Source organism: Lytechinus variegatus, chromosome 15 (assembly GCF_018143015.1).
Source record: "Lytechinus variegatus isolate NC3 chromosome 15, Lvar_3.0, whole genome shotgun sequence".
Lineage (NCBI taxonomy): Eukaryota > Metazoa > Echinodermata > Echinoidea > Temnopleuroida > Toxopneustidae > Lytechinus > Lytechinus variegatus.
Genome location: NC_054754.1, coordinates 31,007,200 through 31,026,437, shown reverse-complemented (window position 1 = coordinate 31,026,437; position 19,238 = coordinate 31,007,200). Strand labels below are relative to the sequence as shown.

Below are 19,238 nucleotides of genomic sequence, written 5' to 3'. Positions count from 1 at the left end.
TTGAAAAATGTTAATTCCTGTATATATTTTAATACATACAAAAAGATGAAAAAAATGATCAGTTTGTCCATGCAACTTTTGACCCTCTTTGTAAGGTTATGCTCATGCATGCAGTGCACAGTTATCAACATCAAGTGGACGATTGCTCTCCTTCCAATAGACAAACATCAGACAAAAGTGAAGGTGATACCTCAAACGATTATTCAGTCAGGCACTTTGTTAAGTGGATTTTCAATACCCATCATCAACTTTCATCATAGAGAAAATACTAGAAATGGGGAAAGCAATGTACATGCAAACCTTCATGAATGTGACCTTTGATTTCATGACCACTTATTCTAATCAGACCATTGACACTTCAATACACACACATAAGTTACATTTAAAGTTGTACCTCATGAACAGTTATTCTGTTGTTGCTGTTAAAAGATATTTTCAGGTAAAAATTACTTCTGCGACCTATGACTTTTGACCTCCTGGTCCCTTAATCTACACACAGAGATAGGATTTATGGAACTTTTAACTCTTGGTTCAAACTCACAATTCGTTTACTTATCCAATTTCAATTTTACAAGTGAAATTGTCCATCATACGATGGACCACTGGCTGTCTTTAGGATTGCAAAGATCTAGCTCTCAAATTTCAAGATGTCAGGTCGTGGAAAAGGAGGAAAGGGTCTCAGAAAGGATTATGCCAATAAGTACTATTACTTCTATCAGTTCTAATAGACACCATCCAAGGTATCTAGAAGCTTATTGAATATTGCAGATGGACTGCTACATCACATGGGGCCTGTTGCATGAAATGGTCTTTCGTAGAACCATTCTACATAAGAACGAGATATCGCTCAACTGTTTCACAAAGCCGATTTGGGCGATACGAAGAATGGTCCTTGGAAAGACACCTCCAGACATGTCCTACGTAGGCATGATCTTCTTTGCACACCGCCCGCCAACGTTGGCATTGAGAGAAAATGCGTTTACGGCAAGCCACACTGACATATCACCTTTAAACATATTTTTAGGGGGTTGATGATGCATTTTATCTAGGATGGCGCCAAGTTATTTTTTTTTATTTGGGGGCTAGTTGTCATCAATTTCAGGTCGACAAGACGACCAAAAACGGATGTCATTTTAACTTTTCCGGGGTAGATGAAGGCCCAAATATTTTTTAAAAATTTATGTTTTCTTTCATGATTCTCCCTCCGCCCAATCCCCACCACTTTTCTATTTAAAACAAAATAAACTTGATTTATCGAAATGGGCGGCACTATCTCTCTGACCCATCATCAAAACGAATTTCTTTAAAAGAAATTATGTAAGGAAAAAACGTGTTTATATAACGCTCAGCAAACAAACACTCGATAAAAAACTAAGAGGTTAAACATGCTAAATCATTTTATATTTTTATTTCATTTTCATTATTTTTTATGAGATTAATTTTAATCAAAACCAATTCTTGGATTTGGGATAACTTGAGATGTGAAGCAGTGAAACAAAACAAACTCCTGCAGTAACAAAATAGCTAATTGAATTTAAGATACAGACTAGGCCTAGCTTATATACGAATCCATCACAATCATTACAAATGAAGATAAGTTCATCAAAGAAAAGATTATGGAAAGTACGTACGAAGAGGCGCATTTTAAATGGTAGGGTAGGCCCCTTTCGGCTCCTATGTCATGTTAAAGAAATCACGGTAGTCTCTACTCCTTACCGTTGAATGTTGAACATATATATTTTCTATATTCTTAAACCTTATATTCTTATATAAACTTCCATAAATTAAGTGATCAACGTTTTATATGATCGTTGTAATTTTTAGCATGATTTCTGATAGTATTTTTCCATTGCGGATTGCACAACTTTTTCTGTGTTTTAATTATTATTGCAAAGCACTACTTTATTCACTTGGCCATGTTTGCAGCAATGTTCATATTTTTCTTGTCATCGTTTACTCATCATGCAACTGGGGTATGTTTATACTCTAAACACTCAAATTAGTATTTCTTGCGTTAAATCTGGCAAATAAAATAAATAAATTAGAAGTTTCACACGCAGCCTCTCATATTTTCCTTTTTAGTCTAACACAATCAGACACTGTTGATTTTGTTTACCCCTTTCAAACCATATTTTTACCTCAACAAATAACATATTAACGCATAATTTACAAAATTATCATTATATATAAGCATTCTATAAAAATACAGAATTGAACTAACAAAATGTCGAAATTACTTAGTTAAATCAATTTTTATATCGGACAAGGGTCTCTTTCGTTGAAATATCAATGAAAGGTGTCTCTAAAAGGACACCGTATTCTAAGTAAGGTAAACAATGAAAATTTCAATTTTATTCATTTATGTTTGTGAATCTTTAAAGTTTCTTCTCTTTTTACCTCATAAAGTAAGCTCCATACATCATTTCTACAATCAGTAATAAATAAAACATCATTTGATCTCCTTTTATTGAAATAAATGATTTTATGAAAAGTCGTCATTCCGAAATAAAAGGTTCAGGTGACGATGAAGACTAAATATTTTTCCGATACTATCGATATCAAAAGATGTCGCGGACTTGGAAGACAAAATTGCCTTCGTGAAACGGTTTACGCTGATTTGTCGCCAATCTTCCTATCTCGGAAGAATGGTCCTAGGACGTTCCTACGTATCGCTCATCTCGTCATGCAACAGGCCCCTGATAGACCTACATGTATGACAGATCCAGCCGTGATAATACAATATCGCTTCACATGCCACATTGTGCCAAACTTAAAAGTATTGGGGCTAAGATGGACTATCTCATTTTTCCAACTTCAAAAGACAAAAAGACGATTAGCATGAATACATCTCAAAACAAATAAAAGTAGAGGGCAACAGATACAAGGACCATCCATAACATCCAGCTACTTAAGAAACTATCACTTGTATCCTGTGACTTCCTTGTCTGAAGCGGTTTGTTGATCCGATTCCAGATCCCGATGATAGCATCGCGGGCGCCGCTCCATTGACCCGGTCCAACTAGACGGTATTGATACGGTGTGTATGGACCACAAACGCACTTCAAAGCCAGGACAGGATCGGAGAGCAACATCTTCCAAAAATCTGGCTTTACTCCAAACTCTAGAGCAACATCATCCATGTATTTGATGAAATCAACTTGGATGGTATGACGTTGGGAGGAGATATAACGTTTAGCCATGGCTTCTTCTTTACTCATCATGTCAGCTTTCATTTGGTCTGATGAAGGTAGCTTTGTAAGACCTTTGAACACTCTTGTAGCCCATCTGGCTTGGAGCTCAGATATGGGATTGATGGCACCTAATGGTTGGATGTACCCTAAAAACGCAATGGTGGGATGCTGAAGGTTAACTGGAAACACATACTTGTAGAGCGGTAGCTTATTCTGCTCTACTTTGATCACAGAATCTTCAAGGAAAGGGAATCTAAAGATGTACCCAGTTCCAAGGATGACAACATCAAGATCTTCAGTGGTTCCATCTTGGAACACGACACCAGTTGATGTGAAGCGCTTGACGTCTGGTTTGACGATGATTGATCCGTTCATGATGCAGTTAGGAAGGAAGTCATTGACTGTGGGATGCTGAGATAATGGAGAGTGGTTGGGTTGGATTCCAAGAAACTTGTGGTTGACACGTCTCCTGAAAATATAGATATAACATTGTCTCAAATCATAATAAATTCCATTTTTGCAATAACATACAGCAGAACATTTGCCTTCTTCATAAACACCACATCAAATATAATTTCTCCCTAAAGAACTCCATCAAATCTTATAAGTATAACAAATTATTCAAGTTGAAGCCTAGCATGTGATATGTGGTTGTTAGGAAGCAGATTTGTGAAAATTGGTGACATTAGTGACTTAATGGCTGAATGAGCACAACATGAACAGAAAATGATGTTATTTCATACTACAGAGAAAGGAATCCATTTAATACTCACTGCAATGAATTCTTCATTCCTATATTTTTGATGAAATCTGGGAGGAGGTCTACCATTCTTCGAATAGCTAAGATATCAACTGGCATTCCACCTTCTGCCAAACGATGGATGATCCATGTTCCTCGTCTTGTGCTCAGATAGACCTAATAAAAGTAACAATAAACAATTGTCTATGATGAATCAAAAATCCTATTTGAAGTAGATAGATTTTCAATGGTACACAGTCACAATTGACCCCTCGGCCATTGGTACATTGATTAACCAGAATCATATGGCACATATTCACTTTGATGGCTATTAAAAGCTACATTTGAGTTCTGGTATACAAATCTAATTTGATAAGATAGATGGACGCAATCCTTGCGTGTTTATCCAATTCCAGAATGCTTCTTTAGAATAAGAAATTTTGATGAAAATAATTCAGGCTTGCTTGAAAATATATATTCATTTCATTACCACAGGCTTTGCCTGGTGTAGCTAACACAGGAAACGTGTGGGACCACACTATGGACAGGCAGTGCTCTTAGTGTTTGTTTGTTTCTTTGTTGTTGCTTTGCTTGGAGGGAGGGGCAGTCCTCCCTGTATGTGGAGCGTTGTGGCCCAGTGGATGAGTCTTCTGACTTTGAAACAGAGGGTCGTGGGTTCAAATCCCAGCCATGGCGTAATTTCCTTCAGCAAGAAATTTATCCACATTGTGCTGCACTCGACCCAGGTGAGGTGAACGGGTACCCGTCAGGATTAATTCCTTGAATGCATGAGCGCTGAAAGGCAGTTCGAGCTAAAGCTGGGGTAATAATAATAACGCGCCTCGGAATAGAATATTTCTAGATAGATGGCGCTATATAAATGCCTATTATTATTATTGTTATGATCATGACCTGAAACTGACCTGGGATGCACACCTACTAAGCTCCACAGCAGCATCACATCCAGAGTTACCCACTCCAATTACCATGATTCGTTTCTTGGCAAACCCATCCGGCTTCAAGTAATCATGCGTATGAAGAACCTGACCTTTGAACTCCTTCAACCCTAACATCATAGATGACAGAGAGAGAGAGAGCAACTGATAGATATCATATGAATAATAATATGATTGATATCATATGAATAATAACAAGTGTGTTATTCTACTTTCATATGGCACTTATCGCATATGAACAACATCTTTAAGTGGTTTACAGATACTAATTACCCCAAACATTAGATTCTAGGTTGCCTGAATACAATGTATGCACATTCCTTAAATTCTCATCTTCAAACTCTGGGATATGTAGTGTACAGTGATATAAAGATTCTGTTAAATCTAAACACATCATGACGCAGGTAAAATGTTATTCTTGATGATATGAGACAAATCCCACCGCTGCCACCTAAATTCAAAGGAACCTTCGGAAGTACTTCATCTAATTTATAACCCAAGTATAAAAAAGAACACCTTTCACTGGGACGAACAAACATGCTAAAATCTTAAAAGACCTATTTTTGTTGAGTGAAATAACAAAATGGAGAGGAAATTTCATCCAAATTAAAAAGTCTCACCTTCAAAATCTGGCGTGTATGGCGTACAGTGGTGTCCTGTGCATACAAGAACAGCATCATAGATCTCAGTCATTGACTTGCAAGTTTCTTGATGGGTTGTTGTAACTTTCCATTGTCCTGTTTCCTTGAAGTCATCAGCAAAGACAGCAGAATCTACTTTAGTATGAAAGTGGATGTACTTTCGAAGATCAAAACGGTCACAGAAGAGACGGTAGTACTTTAGCACAAGTCTGTTGTGCATGAAGTTTGGGAAGTCATCTGGAATGGGGAAATCACTGGATATAAAAGACAAAAATGAAAAAGAGAATGTCACTTAAATGAAATCGCTCCTATTTGAAAAGTGAAAAATACACATCCAAAAGTGTGTAAAGTTGGTTTACTCCAAACTATTAAAGTAAAACAAAACAATAAGTATCTTGCATCAGCTTTCAATAATTGAAACATATCAGAACTTTTAGATTTATACCAGCTAAATACTACATTGAACATGCACTCATATGGTATTAGTTTCAAAGCAATCCTGAAGAAATTTAAACATTAAAACTATCATTTTCAGCTGGAAAATTAAATGATCAAAATTGATCTATGTTAAGATAAAACATGGTCATATAAAGCTCACTTAAAAAAGAAAATAATCCCTATAGATTTTCTACAGGGAGTTAAGAACTACTTGGATCCAGTAAGCAACAGGTTAAATATCCGTGATAAAGCAGGAATCATCATTAAAGGTCAAGTTTACCCCAGAAAAAAGTTGATTTGAAGAAAAAGAGAAAAATCCAAGAAGCATAACACTGAAAATTTCATCGAAATCGGATGTAAAAAAGAAAGTTTTGACATTTTAAGGTTTCGCTTATTTTTTTACATAACAGTTATACGCACAACTCTGTGATATGCATATGAGAGTCACTGATGTCCTTCACTCACTATTTCTTTTGTTTTTTATTGTTTGAATTAAACAAAATTTCAATTTTCAAAGATTTGACAATAAGAATCCTCTTGTTACAACCACAAAATGTTAAAACAATGTTAATTCCACATGTTCAGGGAGGAATAAAACTTTGTTTCACATGACGAGGAGAAAATTAGAATATTTCATATTCCATGTAATGAAATACAAATGAAATAGTGAGTGGATGATGTCATCAATCTCCTCATTTGCATACTGACCAGGATGTGAATATAACTATTATGTGAAATTAAGCAAAACTTTAAAATTTCATAACTTCTTTACGTTACATCCAATTATGATGAAATTTTCAGTGTTATGCTTGTTGGATTTTTCTCTTTTATTCAAGCCAACTTTTGTCGGGGTGGACTTGTCCTTTAAGGTCAATGTATAGTTACTACATGGAATTGATTTGAACCTTTGTAACTTTAGTAGTGAGACCAATATATCACCAACTCGCTTTCCCTGCATCTTATATTGTTTTCAATCTCATTAACATCTTACGACTAGATCTGATCACAATTTATCATTTTGTACAATCTATCATACAACTGAATGGTCAGTCATCGAGTTACGTGTCACAGAGACTTAGTCTGGTAAAGTACAAAGTGATAGGGGTGTTAAGGAGGGATGGAATATTCAGTGTGTTGCAACTACACCAGACCTGCCAACCTCTGGGAATGAAAAATTATATTCTGGGATATAAAAAAGTCTATTTTCCCCAAAGAAGTGGCTTTCAAATAAAGATTGATGAGAATAACAGGAAAATTATATTGAACTTTTGTCAAATATGAGACCTGGGCCATGCTCTGATTTTATTATCCTTGTCATATTTTGGCAGCCTGCAGGAGATTGCCAAATATTAAGTCCTCTGCATACATGGTTCTTTTCTATAGCCACACTGACTGCTTTCATGGTAAATTGAACTTTGGTACTTCCTTATCTTTAATCAGCAACAATTTTGGATTTTCCAAGGTTCAATGATACGTGCAAACACACAACAGCATAATTCTTTGTTGCTCAATTCAAATCGATATCAGTGCTTCATACCACTCGGAAAAGGACATTTACTCCAAGGGTCCGTATTCTGAAGTCGGGTTTAACTTAAACTCTGGTTTAAAGTTGTGGTTTAAGTATGGAAAGCCAATTGCCACATAAATCACTAACAATAAAGGTATCATTTTTCATCTCATTTGACTCTCAAATCATTCATAATTGTCTAGGAAGTATAAATAGATGATTGTCTTCACCATCAATGAATCAGGAAAGAGCACATAAAACATAAGAAACTTACAACTTAATAAAGATTTTGACCCTTTTGGCTTCCTATACTTAAACCTAGCTTTAAACCTGAGTTTAAGTTAAACCCGACTTCAGAATACGGGCCAAGGAGTTCAAACGCAATGAAGATCTCGCCATAGGGTAATATGTATTATGATGCTCTTCATCCATCTTTTACAAATAAAAATATAAATATATGGTCAATCTTGGTTTTAAAATTATGATGTTCATCCATCCTGATTGAAAATGAATGAATGCTTGGAAAAATAATCTGTTATTTTCTCTGCAAATGCAGCATGTAAAAACATTATTCATCTTTTAGTAGTTAGGCCTAGACTAGTTCTATTTTTTTTAAATATTAATGTCATTCAATGTACTGGGAACTACTACTCACAAGTTTTTATAAACTTTTCTGTAGTTTCCAATTTTCTGTGATACTATTTGTCATTCCTGTACATATTGTATATATATATAGATATTTTTTATGCTGAGAAAATAAATAAATTGAACTGAACTGAAATATAAAAGAAAATATTGCAGCTTTGGAAAGAATCCCGGAAACTTTAATGAGTAGGCTACATAAGGCCTTAAGTTGGAGCTGTTCAAAATGGCACTGACGTACAGACTTTATACAAGATGTCTTGTGAATGGATGAAAAAGTTTCCGACTTCCTGTACTGCATTAGTAGTTTCTTCAGATTTATCAACTGTACAATTACTTTTATGATCAATTGCATATTGACCAAAGGCAAGGCAATCAGTCAAAATGAAATTTTCAAGGATCAATTGCTTGTGCGAAGGGGCCCTAGATCTCACTTGACATTATCTTTTCTTAATCTGTACAAAAAGTGTGAGAGTAAATCAATCAAGAATTTTCCAAGATTCATTCTATCTGTCTTTTGGTTGTGAATCTTTTATTTTATATGACTCTACAATGGAGCCTTCTATAAGAACAACTAGCCTACCTCTACATCCAAAATGCACATGCACCAATTAGGGTGATCCAATTAAAGGATTCAGTTAAATATAATATAACTGGATCCTTTAATAGTTGTACATGTAATATACGGAAAGAAAGACGTTTATTAATTAGGACCATTAGTTTGACATACATTAGAATTTCCTTGTTGAAAGTTAATTATCAACTTGCAGAATTTAATTTGGCTTTGTTCACATTCTGAAAGCTTGTGTTGTCATCCATTTCTATTTTACTTTTGACCCGCTTCTCTATGTCACTCCTCTCCAATTCAGAGTACGTCATTCTCACATTTTGGTTCAATTTTCTCCTCATGTAATCATTCCAACATGCTCTTTACCTCCATCCACTTTTCTCTCTGAGGAAAGACTTCCATATGTCCCCTCCACTAATTTTAAAAAATACTTCCCCAAAACCCCCTTCTGTCTTTCTCTTTTTTCTTCTTACTTCCGGTGGAAACTTGGATTCGAACCTCTCGCTGCAGAACGAAGCATCTTCAGTCTGTCGCTTTACTCACTGAGCTAGCAGGAATTGTTGAAAGTCATGGTTTTCATAACAATTATCAACCGATATTACGACTAGTCTACTCTCCAAGAGTATTGGGTATTTATTTTTCTGACTAACTAAACCGATGCCATGGGGAATTACACACACTCAAATTTTTGACGGAATAAAGCCATATTTTGGTATGTATCCGACTTTTCCTTCTTAAATCTCTTAGATATATGTTAGATAGTTCTTGATAAACCTTCTCCATATTTTTTTTTCAATTTTAGTGGAGGGAACATATGGAAGTCTTGCCCTCTCTGATTATTTTATTATGACCTAGACTACTCCACCTTTAGTTGGCTCCACCTTTCTCTCTATATCTATTGGTTGGTCTTCCTTAATTTGAATATATGTAAATGATGTTATACATGTATGATACAGGGTTATGATGTAGATAAAAGATGATTAAACTAACCCTGGGATGTATACTCACCTAAAGCACATAACCTCTTTGCTCGTGTTGATGACCGTTGACTCATACACACAGCCTTGGTCCTCCCGCTCTTCCCGATAGTACCACAGTCCTCCGATATCATCTGCTTTGTCAAAACATACTGGTTCAAGGCCCTCATCCAGACAACATTTGATTGCCGCCAGTCCACTCGCTCCAGCACCGATGATTGCAATCTTTTTCCCCATAGTGACTTTAGATCAATCTATGTGGGATAAATAATTGTGTAGATGGTTGTATCTCACTATATCCACCTAGATCTTGTCTTCAATTGTAAATTGGTATACTTAACATCACTTAACTATGGACTGATAGTACTAGAAAACAGAAACATTGCATTGCATGTCTCAATTCACTCAGTTGTCTGGCTAACAATATTGGCCCAATGATTTAGCAAACCTCAACCATTTTTGAAGTCTGAAGAATGAAAATAATACGGAGTAGTAGTAAAATATACCGAACCCCTTTCCGACAAATTTCCCAGGCGGCTAGCGCAGGCGTGTAACGCACGCTGGGTACGGTACTGTGTACATGCCCGCGTACATGTTGGTGACGCGTGAGTTGGGCAAAAAGATTGCTGCCAAAACTTTACCTCGTTTTGTAGACAATAGATTTGAATTTCTTTTAAAATAGAGGCCAAATCGTTGTTTTGGAAACCACTCATAGATTTGTGTACGCACATTTGTGTACAAAGTGAATGGAGGTGGAAATAGGGAACCGTGCGTGCGACTGAATAAAGCGCTGCTGTATGAAGTGAACGGTGGTTACCTATATCACGATAATGCCACAATGGCCACTTATTTAAGAACAAATACTAGTACTCATGTAAAAGTGTTAAGACCAAAATAATTTCCTTACGATCACGAACGTAACTCGATCGGTCGTTGACAAGCTCAACTCACCAGTACCAGCGTCTCGGATTATTGTCACATGCCAGGCCAGCTGATCGTTGGCAACATATGCCCCGCCCCCTTTCCCCGAATTAATATTGTTCGATGGCATGCCTTGTCCACTCTCGGGTCCACTCTCAGCCATCCACATCCCTCACTGAGTTTTCTGTTTTCCCTTTTCCGTCAATCATCATCATCATCAACATCATCAACACCATCAACATCATCATCATCAACATCATCAACATCATCATCATCTTTAATATCATTACTCATGCTTATTAATTACCATCATCACCATCATCGTCATCATCAGCATCATATCATCATCATCATCATATCATCATCAACATCATCAACATCATCATCAACATCATCAACATCATCATCAACATCATCATCATCATCATCATCATCATCATCATCATGATCATCATCATCTTCAATATCATTACCATAATCATAATGCTTATTAATTACCATCATCACCATCATCGTCATTATCAACATCAACATTATCATCATCATCTTCATCATCATCATCACCATGATCATCTCCATCATCATATCATCGTCATCATAGACTTCAGCTTCTTACACAATTTGACCACGTACATAATTTTTTCTTTCAATATATCGCTTTTTATCATTTGAATTATCTTATCAAATTAATGCAATGCGTCAATTTTATTATTCTGATAATCGTATTAGGTAAAATCATAATACTTTGACTAAATTAATCAATGTTTAAGTATTAGATTTTTTTCTTGAATTTTTTGCTAATCTATTAAAATTTACGATTTGCTGCAGCATATAGACGTGATTTACTTAACATGTTTATCAAATTCATGAAATCTATAATTGCTTTATTTATAGTATTTAGACTTGATTTTCTTAAAAATATTTATCAAACTGCTTAAATCATAATATGCTTAATTTCTTCACAGTATTTAGACTTTCTCTACATGTCTATCATATTTAATATTGACATTTGCCTTATTCGCCGGTCAGTGTTTGGACTTGATAATCTTTACATGTTTTCACATTTTTGTAATATGTAATGCAATTTCAAAGTGGGACTGTGGCAAGCGGCCATCACTCATTGTACGACCTATTTATAGCAGTCTACGATCTCGATGACGTCCGTCTGCATGGAGCAAGTTTGTTTGTATACGTGCGGGTCCCTCCGAATCATAATGAGATATTCCCGGGGATATATTCCGATGTTCAGAACTTGGCTGTTGCGTAGCCAAAGTCATTTGTAGTAGTATACCTCTGTGACTGTATAGTATACTGTCAATCGATCATTGAGTTTTGTGGGAAGCCTAGAGGTTCTGACCAATGCTGGTAGTACTTTCATCTGAAACAGAACAGGAAGCTTGATCCCCGACTTGATCACGGCAGGAAAGTATTATATTTGCTGTTGATATGATAATAGTGTTATTTAGGTATATTGTACGTCCCGACCATTGAGTCATTGATATTATATACCATATGTACTTGGAGCTTTTATTATTTGTTCTAAGGTATATATTCAAAGCCTTCTCATCTCTCATTGTTATCCTAGATATTACTAGAGATTTATTATTATCATTATTATTTATTCATTTATTTTTTTAGGGGGGGGAGTATATATGTCATATCGAGGACAATTAATAATTGGCATATATAGAATGGGGCATGGGTATTTTGAACTTTGATCATTGAGCAATGCAAATGAGACTTGGCTTGATCTACTTTTGTCTCGTGAATGAGTGTTAATTTGTGCACATGATATTTATTCTCTCTGTATGTGTCATATAGGTTGAGTGTGTGTGTGTGTGTGCGGGGGGGGGGGGTTAGGTCACAGAGACTATTTGGAGATCAAATGGCGTAGTGCATGTGACTTCGATATATATACATAAATTATCATAACAAAAACATATTCCTTTTGTAACTGGCGAGTATATAGTGACGAGGCAGGAATCTGTTCCCCCCGGGGGGGGGGGCAGTCAAATGTATTGCTGTACACACGCGTGACCAAGTAATTTCTAAAAAAACAACCCTCAGTAAACGAGTTTTTCTCTGTGTGCAAAATAATCCCCTAAACAATTAAGTTTTTCGCGGGCTTTAATATTTACACATTTTGTCCCCTAAACAAGTTGTCGCCAAAATATGACCTCGGGGAAAAAGCTTGGGGAAAAACATACCCTAAACACATTTCGCTAGTATTACAAAAAAAGGTTTTGGGAAAAAAATATACCCTAAATACGTTTGACCCCGCGACTGACCATTGACAAGTTTTTCAAAACCACCCCTTTTCTTGAAAATCAGTGTTTTTGACCGCGTCCAAAAACTGAAAAAACACGCGTTTTTTTTTTTTTGTGTATAAATGGTATACAGCAATATATTTGACTGCCCCCGGGGAATCTGTTGTGAAGGGCCGAAATACAATCTGCAAAAAAAATAATAAAATGCAACATACAGGCCTAATATATTTTATCCTTGCGGCGCGGCATGAAACATGGCTTCAAAGGGAATAATTTGTACGGTAAGCACTTTTGTTAAACCCCTGTAACTCACTTTCAAAACATTTTATTTTTATTCGTAATGGACAGGTAAAGGGTGCAATCCTGGAATTTCTTGACAGCAACAATGGGGAAGAAAAGGGTAGCAATCATCGGTGCTGGGGCGAGTGGACTGACGGCAATCAAATGTTGTTTGGACGAAGGTCTTGAACCAGTATGTTTTGAGAAATCTGATAACATTGGTGGATTGTGGTATTATCGAAAGGAGAGGGATGATCAGGCATGTGTGTATAAGTCAACGGTTATTAACACCAGTAAAGAGGTCATGTGTTATAGGTGAGTTTGAAGGTGACTGAGGGCATCAGGGGCGGATCCGGGGTTTTTCGGGGGGTGGGGCACTTTCGTGCAGGAAAAAAGGTCTTCACTCCCGAATCCTGAATGATTTGCGTCAAGTAAAATTGGACAAGCAAAAAAAAAGACCCTCCAAAAAGGGAAGCAAAAAAAAGGGGGAAACGGGACCCCCAAAAAAGAAAAAAAAATGAAAGAAAGAAATTTCTTCAAAATTCAAATGTTTTACTATTCATTTTTTATGGTTCTCAAGAGAGCGGGGTGGTTGTGCCAGGGTAATTTGATGCAGGAGGGGGGGGCACCTATTTTTTCTCAATGATTTGATAACAACCAAGGCCCATAGAAATGCATATCGAGTTGATCCAGAAAAAAAAAATTAGTTTTATGTGCACATCCATCAGATCGTGATCTTTGGTCAGTTCTGTTTTTTCATTTCAGGCACTAATAAAATATCATATACAAACAAAGATGGCCTCATTTAAAGGACAAGTCCACCCTAAAAAAAGTTTATTTGAATAAAAAGAGAAACTAAAAAAAAAGCAAACCACTGAAAATGTCATCAAAATTGGGTGTAAAATAAGAAGACATTTCTAAGTTTCGCTTGCAAATGGGGGGACTGATGTCGTGTGTCATCCACTTACTATTTATTTTGTGTTTTATTATTAGTATAAGACATATGACATATTCCAATTTTCTACTCATTTTCATGTGGATAGTAGTTTAATTCATCCCTGAACACGTGGTATTACCATTGCTATAACAGATTGTGGTTCGGTAAAGTTGTTCCTTAATGTCAAATCGGTGAAAATTGAAAGATTGTATAATCCAAACCTAAAAACAAAAGAAATAGTAAGTGATGGAAACCATCGACTCCCCCCTTTGCATGTCACTGAGTTGTGCATATAACTGTTTTGTGAAAAAATGAGCGAAACTTTAAAATGTCATATATATATAGCTTTCTTATTTAACATCTAATTTTGATGAAATTTTCAGCGTTGTGCTTGTTAAATTTTTCTCTATTAATTCAAATCAACATATTCCTGGGATGGACTTGACCTTTAAGCGACAATATCCCGTGCTAAACTGAATTTGACCAAAAGATGGACTTTGACCAAAAGATGGTCGTTTTTATAATCATACAATCCATTGAATTACATGGGTAATAGAGAGTTACATGACCTATACTTTTTATGCTCTACTCTTTCTCTATCTCTTCTCCCTCCTTTTCATTGACCCCTTCCCCACTTTTTCTCATTACTTGAAAATATGAATAGGGCCTTAATTCCTCTATGGGACCACCCTTTCCTACGTCGAGGTACTTACGGTTTCTAAATAATTTATGCTGAATGGAAATAGGTGCTTACTGCATACTCAGTTGGGCATAGAGTAGTAGGTCCATGGTTAACCTGATTTCATTATCTATTTGCATTGATTGGCCCTATATCTCTTAAACATAATAAAAGAGTGACTTTATTTTGTTACTGACCTCCTTTATTTACCGCACTTAAGCGGAGGTGTCGCCACGGGGGTAGTGAACTTAATAAAAAAAAGAGAAAAGAGGAAGAAATCGGACATGAAACAAAAGCATCTAAATAAAGATATGGGTTGTTATTTTACCGTGTGAGTAAAAAAACAACAAAACAAATTGACACATGATCATCATATATGGCTGGAAAGTGTATCCTCTCCCAAAAAATTTGATACCATATTTTTGTGGTATGTCTTCACTCTTGGATAATCAATAGGTATTCTTTGCAGTGATGTACATTTTGATTTGCGCCAAAAGGCATAATTCCAATGAATGAATCCAGACGCCAATGATGCCATAACCCTGAGTTAGTAAACATGATTACAAATCCCTTTTCTATAAAATTAGCTTGAGAATTGATACTGAAAAGTGTTCATTAATTAATAATAATGTGAATTATTGAAAAAAGGTGTTTTGAAATGGATTTTAATGCAACCCTTTAGGCCGTAGGATTATTACATTATTGACATCTGGATTCTTTCATTGCAGTCATGCCTCACTCGCGCAAATCAAAATTTACATCACTGCAAAGAATAACTGCTGATTATCCAAGCGTGAAGACATACCACATAAATATGGTATCAAATTAATTTGGAGAAGATACTCTTTCCAGCCATATAACTGTAATGATTATGTGTTCATGACATATTTTTTCCCCTTAAATTATGTAATGAACCTTAATTGTATCTTCACATCTAGTGACTTCCCTATTCCAGATGACTTCCCAAACTTCATGCACAACAGACTTGTGCTAAAGTACTACCATCTCTTCTGTGACCGTTTTGATCTTCGTAAGTACATCCACTTTCACACTAAAGTAGATTCTGCTGTCTTTGCTGATGACTTCAACGAAACAGGACAATGGAAAGTTACAACTCATCAAGAATCTGGCAAATCAGTGACTGAGATCTATGATGCTGTTCTTGTATGCACAGGACATCACTGTACACCACACCTGCCAGAGTTTGATGGTGAGACTTTTAAATTTGGATATGATTTTTCTCCACTCTGTACTTCATCCAGAAGTATAAGACCTACTAGATTTGAGCATGCTTATTCATCCCAATAAAAAAATCTTATATTTTTAAGCATGGGGCCTGGTGTATTTCATGATGAGATGATTTTCTCTTAACTTGCCTAATGGCCCTTTGAATTTTGGTGGCAGCGGTGGGATAACCCTCATATCATTAATAACAGCAATTGTAGATATTAGTGAGCATTTTCCATCGCTTCCAATATATATTAGGATAAATGGCATTATCCATGTTGTATGAATCACAGGAAATATTAAACTTTATAACAGAGTAATCCAGATTTTATATCTGGTTTAATCCCCAACAACGAGAGTGGCCGGATTCACTTAGCACCACAGAAAGGGCCATTGTTGATATCCCCATCAGTTAATTATATTACATTTTGAACAATGTGAGTTTTTTAATGAAGTGAGTCTTTTCATGGCTACTTTTTCATTTGAAGGATTAAAGGACTTTACAGGTCGAATACTCCACACACATGATTACCTCACACCGGAAGGTTTTGAGAATAAGCGCATCTTGATCATAGGAGTGGGTAACTCTGGTTGTGATGCTGCTGTTGAATTGAGCAGTCCTGCATCACAGGTGAGTCCATCGACAAGGTCATATGTTCAGATATGAAAGGTTAAAGGTCTAATATCTGCTTAAGTGGGAAGGAAATAACGTAATTTGAACTATATATCCCACATGAAAAGAGACCAACATCATTTTATGTGTTCAACTGCTTCTTCTTCCTTTATATATATTGGCCTTTATTTCTTGTTTAGTGTTGTTTAGTTCTTGTTTGAATGTTATATGTTCGAGTTAGGCCTGACTTGCATTTTACCTTCCCATGCGGTACTACTTGTCATCTTTTATACATTTTGATTTATTGACACTTTATTCCATCGTACTGCATATTTTGGCAATTGAGTTACATAGAATTTCAACAATGAATGGTTTAGTTAAAGAAGTGTCAAATAAGTTTTCACTTTTTTGCAGTAATAAAAATCAGAAATTTCTAGAGAAGACACAAAATATTTATGTGGTTCTTTGTCTTTCACTATCAGGTCTACCTGAGTACTCGTCGAGGAATGTGGGTTCTCCACCGTTTGTCTAATGGTCGTATCTTTTTCCCTCAGAGATTTTTTGATGTTTTGCCTAATTCAGTTAAGGAAAAGGCATTCAGGTCTATTGTAGAGTAAGTATATAAAATTAGAATATTTTGGTCAAAATTGTATTTATCAAATAAACCTAATATCTGCTCTAATATATCATGTTCTTGAATTAAAAAAAGGGTGGATGTTTCCTTCATTCATTATTAAAATAGAGAAATTCAGTTTGTAATTTTAATGCTAGGCATTATTCACTTTCTCATCCTAGAGGTATCGTTTATCACTTGGGTAAAGATGGTCAAGGTGTGAATTGCTGACTTGCTCAAAGACACTAAAGCTGTAGAGGGATTTGAACACACTACCCTGTGATTGAAAGGCGAGATTCAGAACAACTACTTTCCAAGCTAAACAAATTTCCTTTTACACAAAATAATTGTGTGTCAGGTATATTGATGAAGACCATTACACTTGAATTTCTATTTCTTGTTTGTTTTAGGAGTAGGGTGGATCATAAGTTTCTTGGTATCCAACCTGAACACTCATTGCTAGCTCAACATCCGACTGTCAATGACTTTCTCCCAAACTGTATTGTAAATGGATCAGTCATCATCAAACCAGACGTCAAGCGCTTCACATCAACTGGTGTTGTGTTCCAAGATGGAACCACTGAAGATCTTGATGTTGTCATCCTTGGAACTGGGTACATCTTTAGATTCCCTTTCCTTGAAGATTCTGTGATCAAAGTAGAGCAGAATAAGCTACCGCTCTACAAGTATGTGTTTCCAGTTAACCTTCAGCATCCCACCATTGCGTTTTTAGGGTACATCCAACCATTAGGTGCCATCAATCCCATATCTGAGCTCCAAGCCAGATGGGCTACAAGAGTGTTTAAAGGTCTTACAAAGCTACCTTCATCAGATCAAATGAAAGCTGACATGATGAGTAAAGAAGAAGCCATGGCGAAACGTTACGTCTCCTCTCAACGACATACCATCCAAGTTGATTTCATTACATATATGGATGAGGTTGCTCGAGAGTTTGGAGTTAAGCCAGATTTTTGGAAGATGTTGCTTTCTGATCCTGTCCTAGCTATGAAGTGCGTCTGTGGTCCATACACACCGTATCAATACCGTCTAGTTGGACCAGGTCAATGGAGTGGCGCCCGTGATGCTATCATGACAATAACGGAGAGGGTCAACAAACCTTTACAGTCTAGGAAGGTACAGGTTTCTCAGAGTCGAAGTTTCTTGAATAGTTGGTTGATTTATGCCATCGTTTTGTTTGTTGCTCTTTATGTTCTTTGGCGTTAAGACTTAAATCTCTTTGGGAAGTGACACAACTTGTACCTTTTCTCCATTCAATCAACAATTCATATATATCATGACCATCAAGACTTTGAAAAAAAAAGAATGTATGTAACAATTTCATTACTGAAATAATGAATCAAGTGTACCTTTGACATAACTACATGGACATCATAATGATTTAATGGCAATTTGGCTAACTTTGGTCATTATGATGAGCCATATTTGATGAAAGTACGTTGTGTTTAATGTCCGCATTTAATATACTGTAGGATCTCACTGAAGTCATAAAGGTCATCAATTTTTTGTTATAGCTTAAGTTTTGAGACTTTATTATTCTGGAAAGACTTAATACATACATCGTCTGCTTACTATTTTGCAAAGTTTCAAACGAAAATTTGGTATATATATATATATATATATGATTCACCTACTATACAAAGTGGATATTACACAATACGGGGATAGGCTAACTGGAAATTAGACAAGATGGTTCGTAGGCGGCCTGGTGTTGGATGAAATAGGAATAGACCAAGTGGAATAAGTAGCAGAAAGTAGATGATTCGGTTGTATACCATGTGACAATTTACTGTGTAATACAAAAGACAGTTATTTATATAGGCAAATTAAGCCACTCACCCAGGTATATCAGGAAGTGGCTGAAACGGAAGTGTTTTAGTTGTAGAGAAAATACAAATTTGCTTTAGCTGTATCCCTTCATATCCAGATATTGATCTTGTGGAATTGTTCTGACATCTGTAACACCTACTCACAAAATTTTTATATATTTATCTCTATTTATATAATTTTTTAATGATTACAACG

At 35.9% G+C, this 19,238-nt stretch overlaps 2 protein-coding genes across 7 annotated transcripts; one reads left to right on the top strand and one right to left on the bottom strand.

Annotated features, from left to right (window-relative positions):
• Positions 1–2,795: 2,795 nt before the first annotated feature.
• Positions 2,796–10,674, bottom strand: LOC121429183 (flavin-containing monooxygenase 5-like). 6 transcript variants are annotated; one of them, XM_041626119.1, is made up of 6 exons: positions 10,567–10,674; positions 9,691–9,913; positions 5,507–5,781; positions 4,854–4,996; positions 3,965–4,107; positions 2,796–3,660 (listed from the first exon to the last, which is right to left on the bottom strand). In XM_041626119.1, the coding sequence occupies exons 2-6, from the start codon at positions 9,894–9,896 to the stop codon at positions 2,850–2,852; spliced, it is 1,578 nt and encodes a 525-aa protein (XP_041482053.1). In that variant the 5' UTR covers positions 9,897–9,913; positions 10,567–10,674; the 3' UTR covers positions 2,796–2,849. The 6 variants fall into 6 exon arrangements, with proteins under 6 accessions (XP_041482053.1, XP_041482057.1, XP_041482059.1 ...); XM_041626123.1 differs by having other exon boundaries at positions 10,611–10,657; XM_041626125.1 differs by lacking the exon at positions 10,567–10,674 and adding an exon at positions 10,477–10,494.
• Positions 10,675–13,094: 2,420 nt separating this feature from the next.
• LOC121429190 (flavin-containing monooxygenase 5-like) lies at positions 13,095–18,954 on the top strand. The gene is made up of 5 exons (XM_041626136.1): positions 13,095–13,441; positions 15,681–15,952; positions 16,458–16,600; positions 17,065–17,195; positions 17,606–18,954. The coding sequence occupies exons 1-5, from the start codon at positions 13,233–13,235 to the stop codon at positions 18,417–18,419; spliced, it is 1,569 nt and encodes a 522-aa protein (XP_041482070.1). The 5' UTR covers positions 13,095–13,232; the 3' UTR covers positions 18,420–18,954.
• The last annotated feature ends 284 nt before the right edge of the window (positions 18,955–19,238 follow it).

Excerpts from the sequence above, each read along its gene's own strand:
- LOC121429183 (XM_041626119.1), bottom strand. The coding sequence starts at position 9,896 with ATGGGGAAAAAGATTGCAATCATCGGTGCTGGAGCGAGTGGACTGGCG. Across the intron at positions 5,782-9,690 it reads AAAGAGGTTATGTGCTTTAG|TGATTTCCCCATTCCAGATG; the intron begins GTGAGTATACAT and ends TTTTATATCCAG. Across the intron at positions 3,661-3,964 it reads GGAATGAAGAATTCATTGCA|GAGACGTGTCAACCACAAGT; the intron begins GTGAGTATTAAA and ends CTATATTTTCAG.
- LOC121429190 (XM_041626136.1), top strand. The coding sequence starts at position 13,233 with ATGGGGAAGAAAAGGGTAGCAATCATCGGTGCTGGGGCGAGTGGACTG. Across the intron at positions 13,442-15,680 it reads AAAGAGGTCATGTGTTATAG|TGACTTCCCTATTCCAGATG; the intron begins GTGAGTTTGAAG and ends CTTCACATCTAG. Across the intron at positions 16,601-17,064 it reads TGAGCAGTCCTGCATCACAG|GTCTACCTGAGTACTCGTCG; the intron begins GTGAGTCCATCG and ends TTTCACTATCAG.